Source organism: Nicotiana sylvestris, chromosome 6 (assembly GCF_000393655.2).
Source record: "Nicotiana sylvestris chromosome 6, ASM39365v2, whole genome shotgun sequence".
NCBI lineage: Eukaryota > Viridiplantae > Streptophyta > Magnoliopsida > Solanales > Solanaceae > Nicotiana > Nicotiana sylvestris.
Window position 1 is genome coordinate 21,709,513 of NC_091062.1, and position 17,432 is coordinate 21,726,944.

At 36.0% G+C, this 17,432-nt stretch overlaps 1 protein-coding gene across 1 annotated transcript; it reads left to right on the forward strand.

Moving 5' to 3' along the window:
* Positions 1–14,273: 14,273 nt before the first annotated feature.
* On the forward strand, positions 14,274–15,258 carry LOC104240625 (antimicrobial ginkbilobin-2-like protein). The gene has a single exon (XM_009795489.2). The coding sequence runs from the start codon at positions 14,308–14,310 to the stop codon at positions 15,046–15,048; it is 741 nt and encodes a 246-aa protein (XP_009793791.1). The 5' UTR covers positions 14,274–14,307; the 3' UTR covers positions 15,049–15,258.
* Positions 15,259–17,432: the final 2,174 nt, after the last annotated feature.

Here is a 17,432-nt window from a genome sequence, read left to right on the forward strand (position 1 = left end):
CGCCCTTTACCCAACTTCTTGAGTGTTACCAGCGGACAAATGTTAAGACTGGAACCTCCATCGATCAGGATTCTGGTGATGAAATAATCTTCGCATTAAACGGTGATATGCAGTGCTTTGTTGTGCCCTAGCCCTTCGGGTGGCAGCTCATCCTCATAAAAGGTAATCTTATGGTTTTCTAGCACTTGTCCTACCATATTAGCCATTTCCCCGCCAGTGATGTTACTTGAGACGTACGCTTCATTTAGCACCTTTATCAAAGCATTCTTGTGCATCTCAGAATTTTATAGCAAAGAGAAAATGGATATTTGTGCTGGTGTCTTGTTTAACTGGTCGATGACCGAATATTCCTTAGCCTGTATTTTCCTCCAAAGGTCGTCCAGATCGGTCTCAATGAGGGGCGGCCGATTGGAGGCCTGCTTGCTTGATTCAGCTAGATGTTTAGGGGTATAGACTCTACTAGTTCTTGTCATACCCTATGTTGCACCAGTTTCTTCAGTCCTGACCTTATCTTTCCATCTCGCCTCGGCTGTATAGTCCCAGGGTACAACATTTGTATAGAATGGTGGCATGGTTGACATCGCCACTGGGATCGGCACGACTATCCTCACTTCAAATGGAACTTGTACCTTGGGTGGCAAGACCGCAACCTCAAATGGTGCGGGTGCATTTGCCGGAAATGCAAATTCAACCTCAATTGGTGTTGGTGTCTTTGCAGATGGCGCTGCTTCAAACTCAAGAGGTATAGATATATTCACCTCAGTGTCCTCAGATGGTTGGACCTGGACTATGATTGGATTGAGAGTAATTGTCAGTATCTTCTGGTCATCACCTTCTGCAATCAACCCGATTGATCCCTCGGGATCCCAATCATCTTCTACTTCAATCATGTGGATACCTCCACCCTTATGGTCTGGCAGAGGGTTGTTGCGGATGTTTGGAGTGGGTTCCTTTGCCACAATGATCTTGTTATCAATCAAAAACTGTATCTTGTCTTTCAAGGAGCAACATTCATCAATGGTGTGCCCTTTCATGCTGGAGTGGTATGCACAGGACTTGTTTGGGTTAACCCACTAAGAAGGATTCTCAGGGGTTGCAACAAGGATGAGGGTGACATAACCAGCAGCTTTGAGCCTCTCATACAGCTGGTCGATGGGTTCAGCGATGGCTATATATTGTTTTGGAAGTCTGTGATCAAAATTAGGTCAGGGTCTAGGGAAATTTTGGAGTGCAGGGGGTGATTGATAGTGGGATGGTTAAGCATTATAAGTTTGGTAGACATGAGCAGGTTGGGAGTATCTGGGTGAAGTAGGTTGATATGTAGGATGTGGAGATGACTGATAAGTTGGTGGCAGAGCTTGGTATGAGGGTGCTTGGTAATTTGGGGTCGGCTGGTATGTGAGTGGAGGTGTTGGGTAAGCTTGGTATTTAAGGGGAGACTTGGTCCTTTGTGCAACCATCACGACCCCTACATCCCTTTTCTTGGACACACCACCGGACTGTAAAGCCTTATTCGTAGCTTGCAAGGCTTCAAAATCTGTAACCATACCACTTTTAATACCTTCTTCAATTCTTTCTCATAATTTGATAATGTTGGAGAACTTGTGGTTTTCAATCATCATCAGCCGCTCATAGTACTGCGGGTTCTGAGCCCGGACAAAGAACTTGTTCATTTGCTCCTCTTCTAAGGTGGGATTCTTCTTCAAATTCTGGATATAGAACACGTCTGGTGCGCTCTCTATATTAAACCTGAATCTGTCCATAAAGTTAGATGCCATGCCAACCCATCTTGACCACTTCTTGGGATCTTGGCTGATGTGCCAAGATAATGCATCTCTTTTCAAACTCCTCATGAACAGCTTCATGCGGATCCTTTCATCCTTCCTTACTCCAACCAGCTTGTCATAATATGTCCTTAGATGGACCACTGGATCACCCATACCATCAAACATTTTGAACTTAGGAGGTTTATACCCCTCAGGCAGTTCGATATCAGGCTGTATGCAAAGGTCCTCATAGTTTAGCCCATCGATTCCTTTGCTTCCCTCAACGCCCTGAATCCGATTGGTCAGTTTCTTAAGTTCCTCGGCTAAGTTCCTGATAAGCAGATCCTTTTCATCAGACTCAGGTGTGCATGAGATAAGTTGGGTGGAGTGTGGCATGGTCTCTACGTAGATAAGATTTTTATAGTGGCCTAGTGTATGGGTGTGGAAATGGTTGTTTGTGGAGTTCTGAGGTTGTGAGATGAGTAGTGGAGTGTTGTTTGGGGTATGGCAGGTGTTGCATTGGTTCTTTGGTGGAGCAGCGTGATGATGAGGCACGGGATGATTATGCTGTTTTGGGATATTTTGAGGAGGTGTAGGATTTTGAGCGTTGGGGAAGTTGATATCTGGGGTGTTGAGGGAAAATGACAGGTTTGCCAGATTTCGAACCTGATCGAGCTCTTCCTAGAATTTCAAAAGTTTCTATTCAAGTTGTGACACATTCTCGTTAGGAACCTGAATACCCTGGCCATCAGTGGCCTCTACCCGTTCAATTGTGTTCTCCTTCATGATGTTGTTTAAATGTTTCATTTTATACTTGCCTTTGTTCTTGCCTTTAGAGGGACTAAGATGAGGAGTGAGTGGAGGGCCCCTGGATCTTGTGAAATAAGATGATGATGCCAGAGTGCACGAACTAACATTTGGGGAGGGAAATAATAAAAACAAAAATAAAACAAAAGGTAATCAAGTTATTGAGGATTATAAAAAGTATTACAATATTTAAACACATAGTGTGGGAATGTAAAGCGTATCTTAATTTGGGAACCTCTTTGTGCCCGAGGTAGTCCTAGAGACAAATAGATTTGGAGAACTTCGAATGCCAATAGGTGCTTCATTTCATAATATAAAAATAGACAAATCCCAAAACGATAATAACAAGTCACTATTGGCGCTTTGCCTTATTACATTTGGAAAATGAGTAAACCTAATCTATTTGGCCTCAGAAGGACCTTCCTCAGGTTGAATGCTCTCGTTGATCAAATCCTCCAGTTTGTGTAGGTTCACCAGTAAAAATGCCTTTGACAGGTGTTTTTCTTCGTTTCCCTCAGTGTTCTGGCAGTCGGTGACTCTCTTCCTCACTTTTCATTCCAATTCCAGCAGACTGTATTCCATATATTTCAACTTTTCGCTAGATTTGGCGGCCCTCTCTTTCCACTCATTGATTTGGTCATTCGATGGAAGACTCCTCCACCAGTCTAGCAAGAGTGGGGGCGTGCTAAATATACTGAAACTAGGGACCTCTTGCCTCATTTTCTGCAAAACAAAAGGGTTAGACCCTACCCCTACCGGACTCAACTATTTATACATTTATGATCAACACATCAACATTTAGTTCTCCAAATAAATGCACAGAGCGTGATGATGTCCGTTTGGGTTTAGGGAAACCCAATGGACTTTTGGACAAGGCTATCTTAAAGGATCATTACGTGGACAACATAACTGATCCAACTAGGTTTGACCATGATGCATGCACAATTTAAACATAGTAAGGTTTCTATGGGGTTTTAGACTGGTACCCTTGAACGAAGAACCCAAGGGGAAGGCACAAAATTGTCGACTGCACCACTGATCGACTAGTTTTACCGCAAATACGCCTTTCCGAATTTAGGGGGTAATGATATAGGAAGGGCGCAACTACTCATCAAGTATTACTATAGTATTTGTTTGGAATGAGTGGAGTATGATGTTGAGCATGATTATGCAATAATTAAAAGTATGTTGACATGTATCTGCACGTTGAGAAAGCGATAAATACAACAGTTTTATAATTTAAAACACTTATAAAGGAAGGAAACAAGAAAGATATGTCAGTTTTGCTTTTGAAGAAAAAATTAAATGCTTAAAGGAATTAAACAAATAATTGCACATAGGGAGGGTACAAATTCACAAAAATGGTATGAAATGGTAAAATCCTGAATATCCTCAGCGGAGTCGCCATACTGTCGCGCCCCCTTTTTCTCGCGAAATCGGGTTTATGACATTTTGGTTGGGACAACTCTTTCCTTTTGGAAATGAGGTTTGCATTTTTTAAGAGTCGTCTACGTTTGGTAACCCGAGACAGAGTAAGGGCTTGAAATTATCCTAAGGGAAAGGTGTTAGGCACCCCTCAGGATCTACTAGTGTGGTTCCCGGCCAAACAGTTTTTGTGAATTTAGCAAATAAACAAGTATGGCTCAAATAGTAGGGGATTTAAATTTAAGTACACAGATGTTTGGAAAGCAGTTAATGAAAAGCAGATTTTGAAAAGAATTACAATCTAAGCATATTTGGGAATGTAAAGGGGGGTATCCTAGGTTTGTTTATAATATGGATCACATCAATGCAATACCCGGTATGACACTCCTCAAAGAGGGGCTCCACGTGGTATTAACGTACCGGTCATCATATCCATATCTACCCTTTCCCGCCCCGTGAAGGTAATTAAAGCAAGGGTTGGTCTCGACCCCTATTGCATGCTGTTACCCTTCCCTTCCAATCAGTTCCAGAGGAATTTAGGACTCCTATCCTATAAAAGGGGGTTCTAGGAAGACCCTCAAGTTTAAAGATAAAATACTAAGGTAACATATAATAAACAAGTAGGACTTCAATTAAGGGGGAGCATGGAAGACAAATGAAAGGCTCAGATATACCTCCACACACAGTACACATAAACAACATGACTCATACACAATTAAGGTCTAAATTTGGATCCTAAGCATGGTATCTAAGTGATAACAGCAGAGTTAGATTTATGACATAAATCAAATAGGAAGTCCTAATCAGGCTTGCCTACTGATTTTAACATGTTGAGTGTCAAACAATAATCACAAAGACGGTTCTGATTTTATTTTAAGTTGATTACCTAAGACATGCCTAAGCGTAAAATAATGTGCAGCAGTTACCAAATTTATTAAAACAGTTTGGAAGTTATTTTACCTAAAGCATGTTGTTCTAAACGTTGCAAAGACATGCGGGGATTGTGACCAGTTTTACTTAAATAGGATAATCAAACATGAGAATATTTTTATGTCCTTTTTCATGCATCAGTAGTTTAACTAGGTGTGACTGAGTGAGTGTGAACAAAATCCTAAATAGGGTATCTAACGTGCACATATGAAAATGCAAAATGAGTGCAGAATTCCTAAAGCATGATTTCTAAATGCCCGAAGAGTTACAGCATGACTTCAAGACGTGCATGAGCAACAATTTTATGTTGATGATGTTGTTTAGCCTAATGTAGGATTTCTAAGTGGTAAAGTGATGCCAAATGAGATGCTAAAATAGTAAACCTAAGAACATGGTATCTAATGCATGACATGCTTTGAAAGGGTTGATCTTACACATAGATTCTAATGCATATATAGGAAATGTAAACCTAAGATATGGTTTCTACCCATTGATGTTGATAACATATATAACTACCCTTCCCTTTTCACTAGCCAACCCCAATACTTGTTTATAATAGATTATTACAGACCAATACTGAAATGAATTAACATAAGTAGAAAAGAAAAATAAAAAGTAAAAACTTACACTATAGAGAGCCTGAAGACAGGCCCATATTCTCAACACCTGATTAGGACTTCCTCTCTGAGTTATGTAATGAATCACCTCAAATGTCAAGATTGTTCCATAGCCTTTCTCATATCTGGGTGTGTTAGAGTTCTTTAAGGACCTCAAGGGATCCTGGGCAGTGCTCACAGCCAGATTTCATAGCCAAGATAGAGTAAGTGCAGTGTGGAAAGGCCAGCTTTTGTGTGTCAAAGTTCAGAGGGAGCTCAAGGGTCCCAAGGCAATGTTCACACAAAAGGGGCAGAATTTAGTGGTCTAAGAGTAGAGTGGGAGTGCTCGACATAGTTTTGAATTATTTAAGTAAGAAAATAATTTTGAAAAAGGTAAGCAAGAAACAGTTTTAAAAAAGAGAGACTTAATTGGAATAGTTTTATGCCAAAGTTTAACTGATGAAAATCATTTGAATGGGCATGCATACCAATCTCAGAACCAAAACAAAGTCAGCATCACATCAATGACCAAGAATAGTCCAGCAAACACAAGCAAGGGAATGGGATTGGAGGGACAAGTATGGAGCATGTGAGGGCAAATAGGTAGCAGGCAGGAACATATACGAGCACATAATCAGAAACTCCAACAGGTTCAGTGGATCAGGGGGGACAGTAGGGTATTATATTAGATTAACATATCAACACCACACAACTAAGACCATGATCGTACCAATCATGGGGATTCACATAAGAAACATGCACTAAATATATAGAAACATGTTGATTATTGACAAGTAAATCATAACTTAACATGTAGAGGGAACTCAAGATCCTAATTATATGTTGAACCACAAAAATAGTGAATAAAAGCATATCAGAAGTACAAGTAATTGTAACAGTAATAGAAACATGTTGGTTTGAGGACTGAAACCTGAATTAGAACATACCAATGAAGTGAAGAAAGCAAAAACACAAAGCAGAAATAGGAGAGGCGCAGTAGTTAGCCTTGGATTGTAGCCGGCTAGCTTAGAATAGTAGAAAGTAGCGCAGAAGAGAGAATCGAGAGTTTTTAGTTGTGAGAGATAGGGTTTTTGAACTACTGTGTTCGTTGTCTATGCTAAAGAGAGAGTAGAGTATTTATAGTTTTGAAAATAGGCAGAAAATAAGGTAATAAGTAAAGGTTTAGCATAATTATGGAAGTAATCACAATTAGAATCTAATTAATACAAGTACTCCCTTTAATCAAGGAGTCACAGCTTAAACGGATACCAACATGGATAATCAAGGAAAGAAAATCAGTTGAAAAAGACTAATTTTACCATATAAGGGGTGGTAGAAGTATAGAGCATATGATTGAGTCTAAGTACATAATATACCAATTAAGGAAAGTATATAAGAATTAATTTGACAACAGGTTTATTCACAAAAAATAAGGCAGGACAAGTTTAATTATGGAAATTAGTAAGAGAGTCCTCGAATGAGGTTCTAATCACGTGGACTCATTATCAATTAAGGAAAATATCATACAGTAAGAAAATACTCGAAATCAGGCAGTCAGCATTATGCAAAATCAGTGAAGTATCAATCATAGAGATCCAGGGATTACAAATAGAAAACGATACTGATTTAGGAGGAATTGGCGCAAGCTTATGAGAACAGACAAGATAAACTCACAAATAGACAAAAATCAGAAACCCTAACAAGCAAACATAGGGCGAAAAATTACAGAATCACAGAACATATGCATGAGAAACATACATACATACGCACAAGTCAGACGAGCAAATAAAAAAAGATAGTCTCAGAACCCAGGATTAAAACCAAAAAAAATTAGGGTTCTTAGCATGATAAATCAGATAAAAGAGAAAAACTTAAATAACCGCTTAAACATAGTAAGAATCATAGAATAATACCAAAAAATCAGAGGGAGAGTCATTTTGAGAAGGGGTTAGGAAACCCTATTCAAAGATGAAGAGTCGTTTTGAGAAAATCGGAAAACCTTTAAGAGAAAATAGCAAGATAACTCTGGATATACCCAGATCTATCACGGATCTAAGAAAATCGAGAGTTTAGTAGTTAGGGTTCCAAAGAGAACCCAGAGAGAAGGAGAAGTAACTCAAAATCACCGATGTTAACCGGAAAGAGGTAAAAATCTTACTCGGATGACCATGGATGGTCGGAAAATGGTATGAGAAACCATGGGAGGTGAGTGAACCGCCTCTGGTTCACTTGAAGGCCTCAAAACGATGACACACATTCAAGAGGGAGAGGGAGACATAAGGCTGGTAGGTGGCAAGACCACCATAGATTCCGGCAGGGAGACGGCCGGAGAAGGGAGGAATGGCCCAACAGGTGGAGCATTTTAGAGAGAGATATGAGAGAATTGAGAGAGTGTAACGGCGGAGTGAAGATAGGAAATGAGGGTTGGGTAGTCTTTAGGTTAATTTAGGAAAGGATTAACCTGGATCGCTGATCAAAAATGATCAACAATCAGGATTTGGGCGAAAATGGGTCGGGTAGGATTTAGGCTTTGGGCCTGGGGTATTGGGCTGTTTTAATTAGGTTTGGGGCTGGTTTGATTTAGGTTATAATTGAAATAAAAATGAGGCTATTTGTTAAATACCCATTAAATTGAATAAAAATAATTTATAAATTGGCTAATAATTATACAAAATGAATTTTATGCATAGAAAATAGTTTAAAATGATTATTTAGTATTTAAAAATATAAATGAATAATTTTCGGTCAAAAAATAGTATGAAATCATATGATTGGGGCTATAATTGCAAAGTTATTGCAATTATAGCCAAAAGATGTCAATTTGGCCAATTATGAAAGAATTTGATTCAAATAGGACCACAAATAATAAATTAAATCAAGAGATACTTTTGAAATGATTTGTAATGCTATTTTGTAATCATTCATTGGGAATAAAATGCTAGATAAATTAATAAAAATATAGGAAAATTACAGAAAAATATCAATTGCTATTAATGCATAATTTTGAAGGTATATATGCAAATTTAAAAATAGTTTGAGGAAAAATTGGGTATCAACTAAGTTAACTGAGCATTGTAATGTATTTAGAAATAGAGAGGAGGTTGTACTTAAAGTCAGGTACATATAACACATTTCGTATAGTTTGTGTAGGAAGAATAGGGTAGGATCCAATGTGAGTGATTTTAGTGTTGTTTCTATTTGGTAATTGCACATAGTTAGGTTGGTTGTTTGGCACAGTCTTAGGATCTAATAACAGGTTCAAGGATGAAGCCATGATTTGAAGCCCCAGAGTCAATAATCCAATAATTTTGAGAAGTATTAGATATACTTGCCAAGTTTGTTATTTCAGCTGGCTCATCTTCCTTGCTCAGCAATTTCAGAATCTGTTGGTATTGTTTTGCAGTGAACACTGGCACAGTTGGTGAAGCCATCTTCTTCAGATTTTCAAATTGCATTTCCCCTTTATCAGTCATGCTCACGTTATGAGCTGTAGGCATTTGATTCTGGTTCTCAAAACCACCTCTTCTTCTGTTGTCAAACCTAGAGTTTGATGGCTATCCATTTAGTTTGTATCAATTCTCTATCTTATGGCCCTTCATATGGCAATATCCACAGTAGAGATTAGTGTTATGCTTAAGCCTGATGTTGGTTGCATTTTCTGCAGCTAAGGCGTTGTTGGTACCTTCCATAGGCCCACTTCCTAGAATACCACTCTGTGACATCGAAGTCCCACTCATCCTCTGACTCTCTTCCTGTATGAGCATAGAATATGCTTGATCAAGTGTGGGAGTGAGGTTCATCATTAAAATCTGTCTCCTTTGATGTGTATAAGTGTCATTTAGTCCCACCAAAAATTTCATCAGCTTCTGTTGGCATAGGAAATCAACAAACAACCTAGATCTCACACAATCACAACCAGGATACGGTATAATTGACTCAAATTCAGCCCACAGATCATTCAATTAAAGTAATATATTCTGGAAATACCCTGTGTTAAACTACTTATTTTCGTGTTCATATGTTAGATTTTTGTTGCATTTACCTTATCAAAACGTTCCTTGAAAGCATCCATACCTTTTGCGCATTGGGCGAAGTTACGATTCCTTTCCTCAGCTCCTGCGCTATAGAGCTCATTATCCACGACTGGACAATGGCATTCCATCTCTCCCACTGATGAAATCGAAAGCTATCTGCTACGTAGGTCTCTGTAGCACACGATTCATCTATAAACTCGGTTTTATTCTTCCCAAGCAGCGACATTTTCATCGATCTACTCCACTCCGATTAGTTCTCCGTTCCAATCAGCAACTGTGGTACCAGCGCCACACCTGGCATATCTGATGGATGCACATAGTGAGGATCATTACAATTATGTTGTTGAGAGCTTGCATGCGAGTTTCCAGCTGTGTTCTAAGGTGTATCAACTGGCATTTTTAGGTCTTAGTGAAGGATTTGGCACAAAATTTAGTAGTATATGAGATTTGGATGGGAAATTGGGGAAAATTGAATCAGAGAAGAGGAGAAATCAGATTTGAGCTTCTACGCGACTGTCGATACCGATCGTTGTGAGCCTAGCTCTGATACCATGTTAAATTAAACATATCGGCAGCCATTGACGCCATGGAAGCTCGTTTGTAAAGAGAGAGGAAGGATAGCTACGAAGAAAGAGAGCAGTAGTCAAGCAGAGATATTTTGAAGGAAATTTTTTGTTCTGTATTCTCTATCTCAAATGTACATCATTTACACTTACACTAATATATAAAAACAGATCAAGTGACTTGTTAACTGACTTCACCTCTACTGTGCTAACCACCTAACTATTCCACTAACAGACTTTTCTTCTAGAAGAATACTACTATAATTACATGATGTACAACTATGTATTTCGAAAGATTGTATCAAATGATTTTACTGGTCCAAAGAGAATATCATTGTAGCTTGTTGGTATATATTTTTGTAGCTTCACCATCTTAACCCTCGCTATTCAAAAGCCATAACAGATGTAATAATTACACATGGTCCCATCACATGTGGTTAATTTTTAGGTCACTACTACCCCAGCCATCTTCCTGGTGAAAAAACAGCACTGCAAACTTTTTGAAACTAAATGTCCCTGAAGAGATTCACTTTTGAGATATAAGAAAACGTTATTATTTTGTTTTTTTCCCGTATCTAATGAATCTATCCATCTATTTTGGTTCCTTAATCTCAACAAGTAAATTGACATATTCAAGATGATTTAATCTCGCCATTTTTTCCGTTACAATTTGTGTTTTTGACTAAAGACGAAATTTAAAAAAAGAAACTTTTAAATCTAGTGATTTTAATCAAGTTATCGGAATTTGTATGACTATAAATTATGTCATTAAGAATAAATAAAATTTTATACTCAAATTATTTCTAATTATAGAAAGATATAAATATGTAATTCGTTGTAGAATGAAAAAGTTCTTTCTAAAAAAATAAGGCCAATTTTTTTTTCAAATTTGAATTCTTACTACTTAGAAGTTTTTTTGATCAAAATTCATTTCTTTGACTCTTAGACATCAACAACTTGTTTGGATGGTTATTATGTATCGTTTTATAATGTATCATATAGTATTGTATTGTATTGTACTGTATTGTTGTGATGTTTGAATAGATTGTATTATTTTTCGTCGCTTCATGATGTCATGCACTACTGATATGAAGAATAAACTTACAATATTATAAAGAAAAGTAAAGTACAGGATACAATTATTATATAAAAATATAGGGTAAAGGATAAAATAGAATTATTTAAAAAAAATAGAAGGGCAAGATAAGAGAAAAATAAGGGAACGACGCGACCACACTAAATCGGTCGTTCCATAAAGTGGCACTTTTCGTCGTTACGTAACAACAGATTTAACGAGATGATACAATAAAATTAAAGTAACAAAATAAATATTATATCTAAAGTAACAACTAATACGATACAATACAACATGTAACAAGCATCCAAACAAGTTGTAAGTGGGATTGAAATTTTGGAACGAATGGAGTAATTGAGGGAAAAATGACGATTCAATGATGTGGCATAGAGATGGTTAAAATTAAAGGATTTTTAATTCAACTTAGGAGCTTTACATTGTGATATTGTAAATTCTTTTCAAAATACAGTATTTGAGCGAGACGTTGAATTTTTACCGTTTTTGTTTATTTAATTTCTAATATATCTGTTTTGTTTTGTTAATGGGATTAAAACAGATCTTGAGACACTTGGAGGTTTTATTTAATTTTCAAAGTTTAATATCTATTTAATTTGAATATGCATATAAATATTTTTATTAATCTTATTGGACAATGACTTGGGTTTTACAATTGTTCAAATATTAATTTTTAATTCAAGCAATCATTCCTAATCTTTCTTGATTTTAGGCAAAATACATGCTTTACTCATCGACCTTACACTCAAATCCCTCTTACACACTTGTTAAATACGAGAATACTATTATACACCAAAATTTTTAAAAGTGTGTCAATTACACAACTCTTTTGCCATGTGTCACACGCGTGTATTACACATAAAAGAAGCACGTGAAAACTAAAAAATTCATTTGAAATTAAGTTCCCTCCCCTTTTTTAACTATTTCCTTTTTAAATTAAAGAAGAAAAAAAATATAAATCCATGTCTTCTTCCTCAACCCCAAACCCCCCACCCCCCACCCCGGTTCGTCTTTTTCCCCAACTCACATCCTAGTTTTGTCTAGCCCTCATGTTTCGCCTCTCCAACCCCCATGACTAAGAAGAAAAAGAAAAAGAAGAAGAAAAAGGGAGCTATTGGGTCTTCTAAAAATCACAATTATTGACTTTTTGAAAAAGCTTGAAAATTTAATCAAGTCTTGTTGATTTTGGTATTCCATGACCTAGAAAATTAATTTGAATTCGTGATTATTGTTAAGTAAAAATTTACTAAATATATGCTAAAAATTTGGTGATTAATTTTGATAAAATTCAAAAAATACTATTAACAAGTTTGAAGCTTCAGTTTGAACTTGAATTTGAAATTTGTACAAGGATATGTGATGAATGATGTTAAAACTTATTAAAAATCGACAACGAATTGAATCTATAGTTTGGGAAGAAGGTGCTTGTGGTTGAAGGGTTGGTGGTAGTATAGTGGTGGTGGAGAAGATGATGGGGTTGGGAAGAGGGAGGGGGGGGGATCTTTTCTGTTTTTTTTTCTTTGGGAAGATGAGGTGGGAGGGGGGGGGGTAGAAGTTTTCTTTTTCAGTTTTTTTTTCCGATTTATGACACGTGTCAGATGCTGATTGACGCGTGTAATAACAATCATTAAGCAGATGTGGTCAAATACCGAAGTGGTGTGTATTTGACATATTTTTAAAAGTTTTAGTGTGTAATATTATTCCTGCATTTAACAGGCATGTAAGAGGAATTTGGGTACGAGGTCGATGAGTAAAGTATGTATTTTACCTTGATGTTATAAAAAGTAAATAATACAATGATGAGTTTTATACAAAATTTGAACAAGACAATATTACTAATGCAAAATTTTAGGAAGGTATTATAGTAATTTGTACATGCAATAAAATGAGCTACTTATTTTTTTGGTTGAGACAGCAACACAGTGTATAAACAGCAAGCACATTAACAAGTAGAAGACAAGAAACTACCACTAAATTTAATTCATTAGGCCCGCGCCAAAAATCATCTAGCTTACTTAGAAGCCGCCTATAAAAAAATGAGAAGGACAACTTCAAAATTTTTGAATTGGATGCTCAGATTATATCACGACAACTTCAAAATGGGATAAAAAGAATATTAGGTCAATAAGCACCGAAATTATTCTAGAAGCCATAAATGTCAAAGACTGTACGAATATCAAAGTGGACCATTTTGTAACACATACCACTATTATATTCAACGTTTTACGCTCACAGAAATTCAAACTCCATAGTGCACTGAGTCTTAGCGCATAGTTATTGGTCATCCCATCCATTAAATATTAAAGGCAAATGATCGGTTTCTATCTCTCTCTATCTCCTTTCGATTTAGGCTATTTAATCTGATTTAATGTGACCTTGCTAAGTAATTCTTAACCATATACTTTAACTTATGATTCAATTAGTTACTTCACGAATAATTAATGATATTGTGAAGGAGCACTTAGGGGAATAGTTAGATACATATACCGTCAAACCTTCATATAACATTCTCGTTTGTTTTGATATTTTCTGGTTGCTATAGTGAACTACTGTTGTAAAATATATAACATAGCATAACATAAAAAATTGGTTCTAAAGGAAACATGACAATTACAGTAAAGTATAGTTATAGAGGATGACTATTATAAAAAGGTCTGATTGTAGTTAAATTTCAAGTCAGTGTGCAAAGTACTATATATCACACGCAGTATTTCACAATATAAATGTATATCCTTCTCAAAATTTTCCACTATATTGTATAAATGCGTATATAGTTCAGATAAAGACTGATCCATTTACCTAGATATATACCCATTGAGAATATATAGTCATGCAAATTTTATATTTAATGATTTTTCCAACTGCATACTGTTCAAAACTCCGATTAGAAGAAAAGCAGGCCAAAGACGAAATAGTCAACCTCTCCCACCCAAAACAAATAAACATATGGCAGATGCAAAAAGCAAAAAAGCAAGAAAAAGTCAGCCATATTGAACAACAATGGCCCATTTTCCCTAGTTCTAAATTACAAGCTAGCTAGTATATAAAATGGTGTACCATATGAAGTTTTATACCATCTCATTTCCCCTAAAAAAAATGGCTTCCTCAAAAATAATTTCCTCTCTATTTTTCCTTTTATATATTGCAATTCTTGTACAAACAGTGATTTCCACTGATCCACTCTTCCATTTTTGTTCAAAATCTGGAAATTTCACAGCCAATAGTTACTATGCAAAAAACTTGAAAAATGTCTTAGGTGATCTTTACTTAAAAACACCCCCAACAGGGTTCTCAACTAGCTCAGCCGGTCAAACTCCCGATCAAACTTATGGATTTTCTCTATGTCGCGGCGATGTTTCAAGCACAAATTGCAAGTCCTGTGTAGTAGATGCAAGTGAAGAACTTGGTAAACTTTGTCCTTACGATAAAGAAGCCATAATATGGTACGATAATTGCCTTCTAAAATACTCCTACAATGATTTTCTAGGAAAAATTGATAATACGTACAAGTTTTACATGTGGAATGTTCGTGTTGTTAGTAAGCCAGAATCTTTTAATGCAAAGACTAAAGAATTATTGGGAAGTTTGGTTGAAAAGGCTTATAAAAAGCAGAATTTATATGCAAATGGAGAGATGGAGTTAATTGGAGATCAGTATGAGAAATTGTATGGATTGGTTCAATGCACAAGAGATCTTTCTAGTGAAGACTGTAAACAATGTCTTGAGGGTATTATTACTGAAATTCCAAGTTGTTGTGATGGAAAAGAAGGTGGAAGAGTTGTTGGAGGGAGCTGTAACTTTAGATATGAAATTTATCCTTTTGTTAATACTCAGTAGAAGATGTCACGATTAATCGACTCATATGGTTTGGAGCTTGATTTTGTAATTTAATGAACGACTTGTATTTCCTGTAATTGTAGTGCTTCGCTCAAGTGTGTAGGTGAATAAATCAAGAATGGTCACATATATATAATATATTGTATTTGTAATATGGTATCTTTAAAGGAATCAGTTATTCAAATATAGTAGTAATACATGATTCTGTTATCACGATTCTCCTTATCGATGCGGTACTTTACTTAATAATAGAAGAGTATTGTTTTGGTATTTTTACACAATATATAGCCCAGACATAGACAAAGACTTACAACATCACTTTTAGTCACGGCCGAAACTATTTATATTCGATAGCCACAAAACTATATAAAATTTGCATATTTTTTGTATATAACATACATAAATATATAAAAAATATATATAAATTATACATTTTTTTAGTTTTTACTTTAGAGCGACTATACAATATTATTTTGGAATTTTTACCTCCCATAGCAAAGGTTAACACCTTATTAATTTAAAATAAATACCATTTAAAAAAATTATATTCTATAGATACATTTTAACGTTTATAGCAAAATATCTAATTTCGGTTACCTCCTATCCCTAAGCCACTAAATACGCTATTCAGTTACACTATTTTTTCTCTCTCTCTACTTTGATACATGCCATTCTCTTCCCCCATTCCCTGAAAACACAACTGAGGGCTCCGCTCGCCGCCACTCTCATGGCTTCCGCAGCCGCCGCCTGGACTCGCCGGTTCCGCCATCCTTCACTCTATCGGAACCCTAACTAACTCATAAAGTTTCTCTTTCTGACAAAAGTGAGTTTTTTGGGAAAAGCTCAGATATTTTTTCGCTGCAATAGCAAATTCTTTATTGTGTTATGAAAAGGATTCGTGCTAACTCTACTCACAAGAGAACAAAGGCACTTGATTGAATACAAAGGGCCAGAAGTAACTTGATTTACTGTTACGAAGGGCACTTGATTGAATACAGAGGGCCTTTTGGTGAGATTCAGGTTTTTGCTCGACGATTAGGGATTGTTCTTGAACAAAGACGACGGAGTATGAGGCTGAGCAACTTGATTTTCTGTTAATATATTTCAATGTATTTTCAACGTATCACACTGTATTTTCATGTATTTCATTGTATTCATTGTCTATATTTTCATTGTAATTCAATATTTCTCGATATATTCTATGTATTCCATTGTATTCACTGTATTCTTTTCATTGTATTTCAATGTATCCCGCTGTATTCTATGTATTTCATTGTATTCACTGTCTCGCTATATGCCATGAATGTATTCATATTTTTTTTAATTAATATAATTTATGTATTCAGATGTATTATATAAATTCTCTGAAGACTGCTATATTTTTGGGGTATTTTTCGCTTAAGAATCTTTTTTATACAAGGAAATACAAATTTTGTGTGTTATAATTGAGTTTGTTGAGTTATATTAGGAGTCTATTATGTTAATTGATTCACTTTCCATTTAAAAACAGTGTAATCCCCTGTTTAACGTCGTGAATACATTCGAATACAATAATCTGTCCAGCTGTAATCCCATGTTTCACGCAATGAATACACTCGAATACACTCGAATACAACAACTGATTAGCTGGACTTCCCTGATTCATGCCTATTTTTGCTACTAAATACATCTAATACATCTTATAACAATAAAAAACGTATCTACAATCCGTAATATAGCAAATAGTATATATAGATAGCTAATTACCACTAAAAGATAGTGCTTTATGCAAATTTCTCATCATTTTCTCAAGTTCTAGCCCGCATGCCTATTTTCTAAGTTTTCATTTGTGTAGCCCATAAAATACTAATAATGTGACATCTAATAATAAGAGAAAATCTCACTTTATACCCATTAATTCTAAACTATTTACCCTTTAATGCGCAGGCCCAAACTATTTACTACTCCTACCCATGGGGCCCAAACTATTTACCCGGTTTTTCCTTGCCAACCATTTTTCTTTCTTCTATCGTCCAGTTTATGCATTAGAAAACTGCTCTTTTCTTGAAATTTTATGACAGATTTTGTTTTCAAGAATTCAAAATTTATTGTACAGAAGCCTGTGACCATTATGTGAATGGAAACCAAGCAATCCGGTTCACAGCTGTGACCATTAGAAGAATCCACACTGATCTTGGCAAATTCTTTAGAGCTTCAAACATCTCTCCAAAAAACAACAATCCTCCTTTTTTTCCTGATGAACCCAAGTACCCACTATTGATGAAATCTTTTTGTGGCAACCGTTTTTCATCCACAGTTGTGTAGATTCATTAGTTATTGTTCTTTGATGTGTAGATTGTACCTTTAATGCTAGTTTTTGGAGATTTATTGTACAAAAATTTAAA

Excerpts from the sequence above, each read along its gene's own strand:
- LOC104240625 (XM_009795489.2), top strand. The coding sequence starts at position 14,308 with ATGGCTTCCTCAAAAATAATTTCCTCTCTATTTTTCCTTTTATATATT.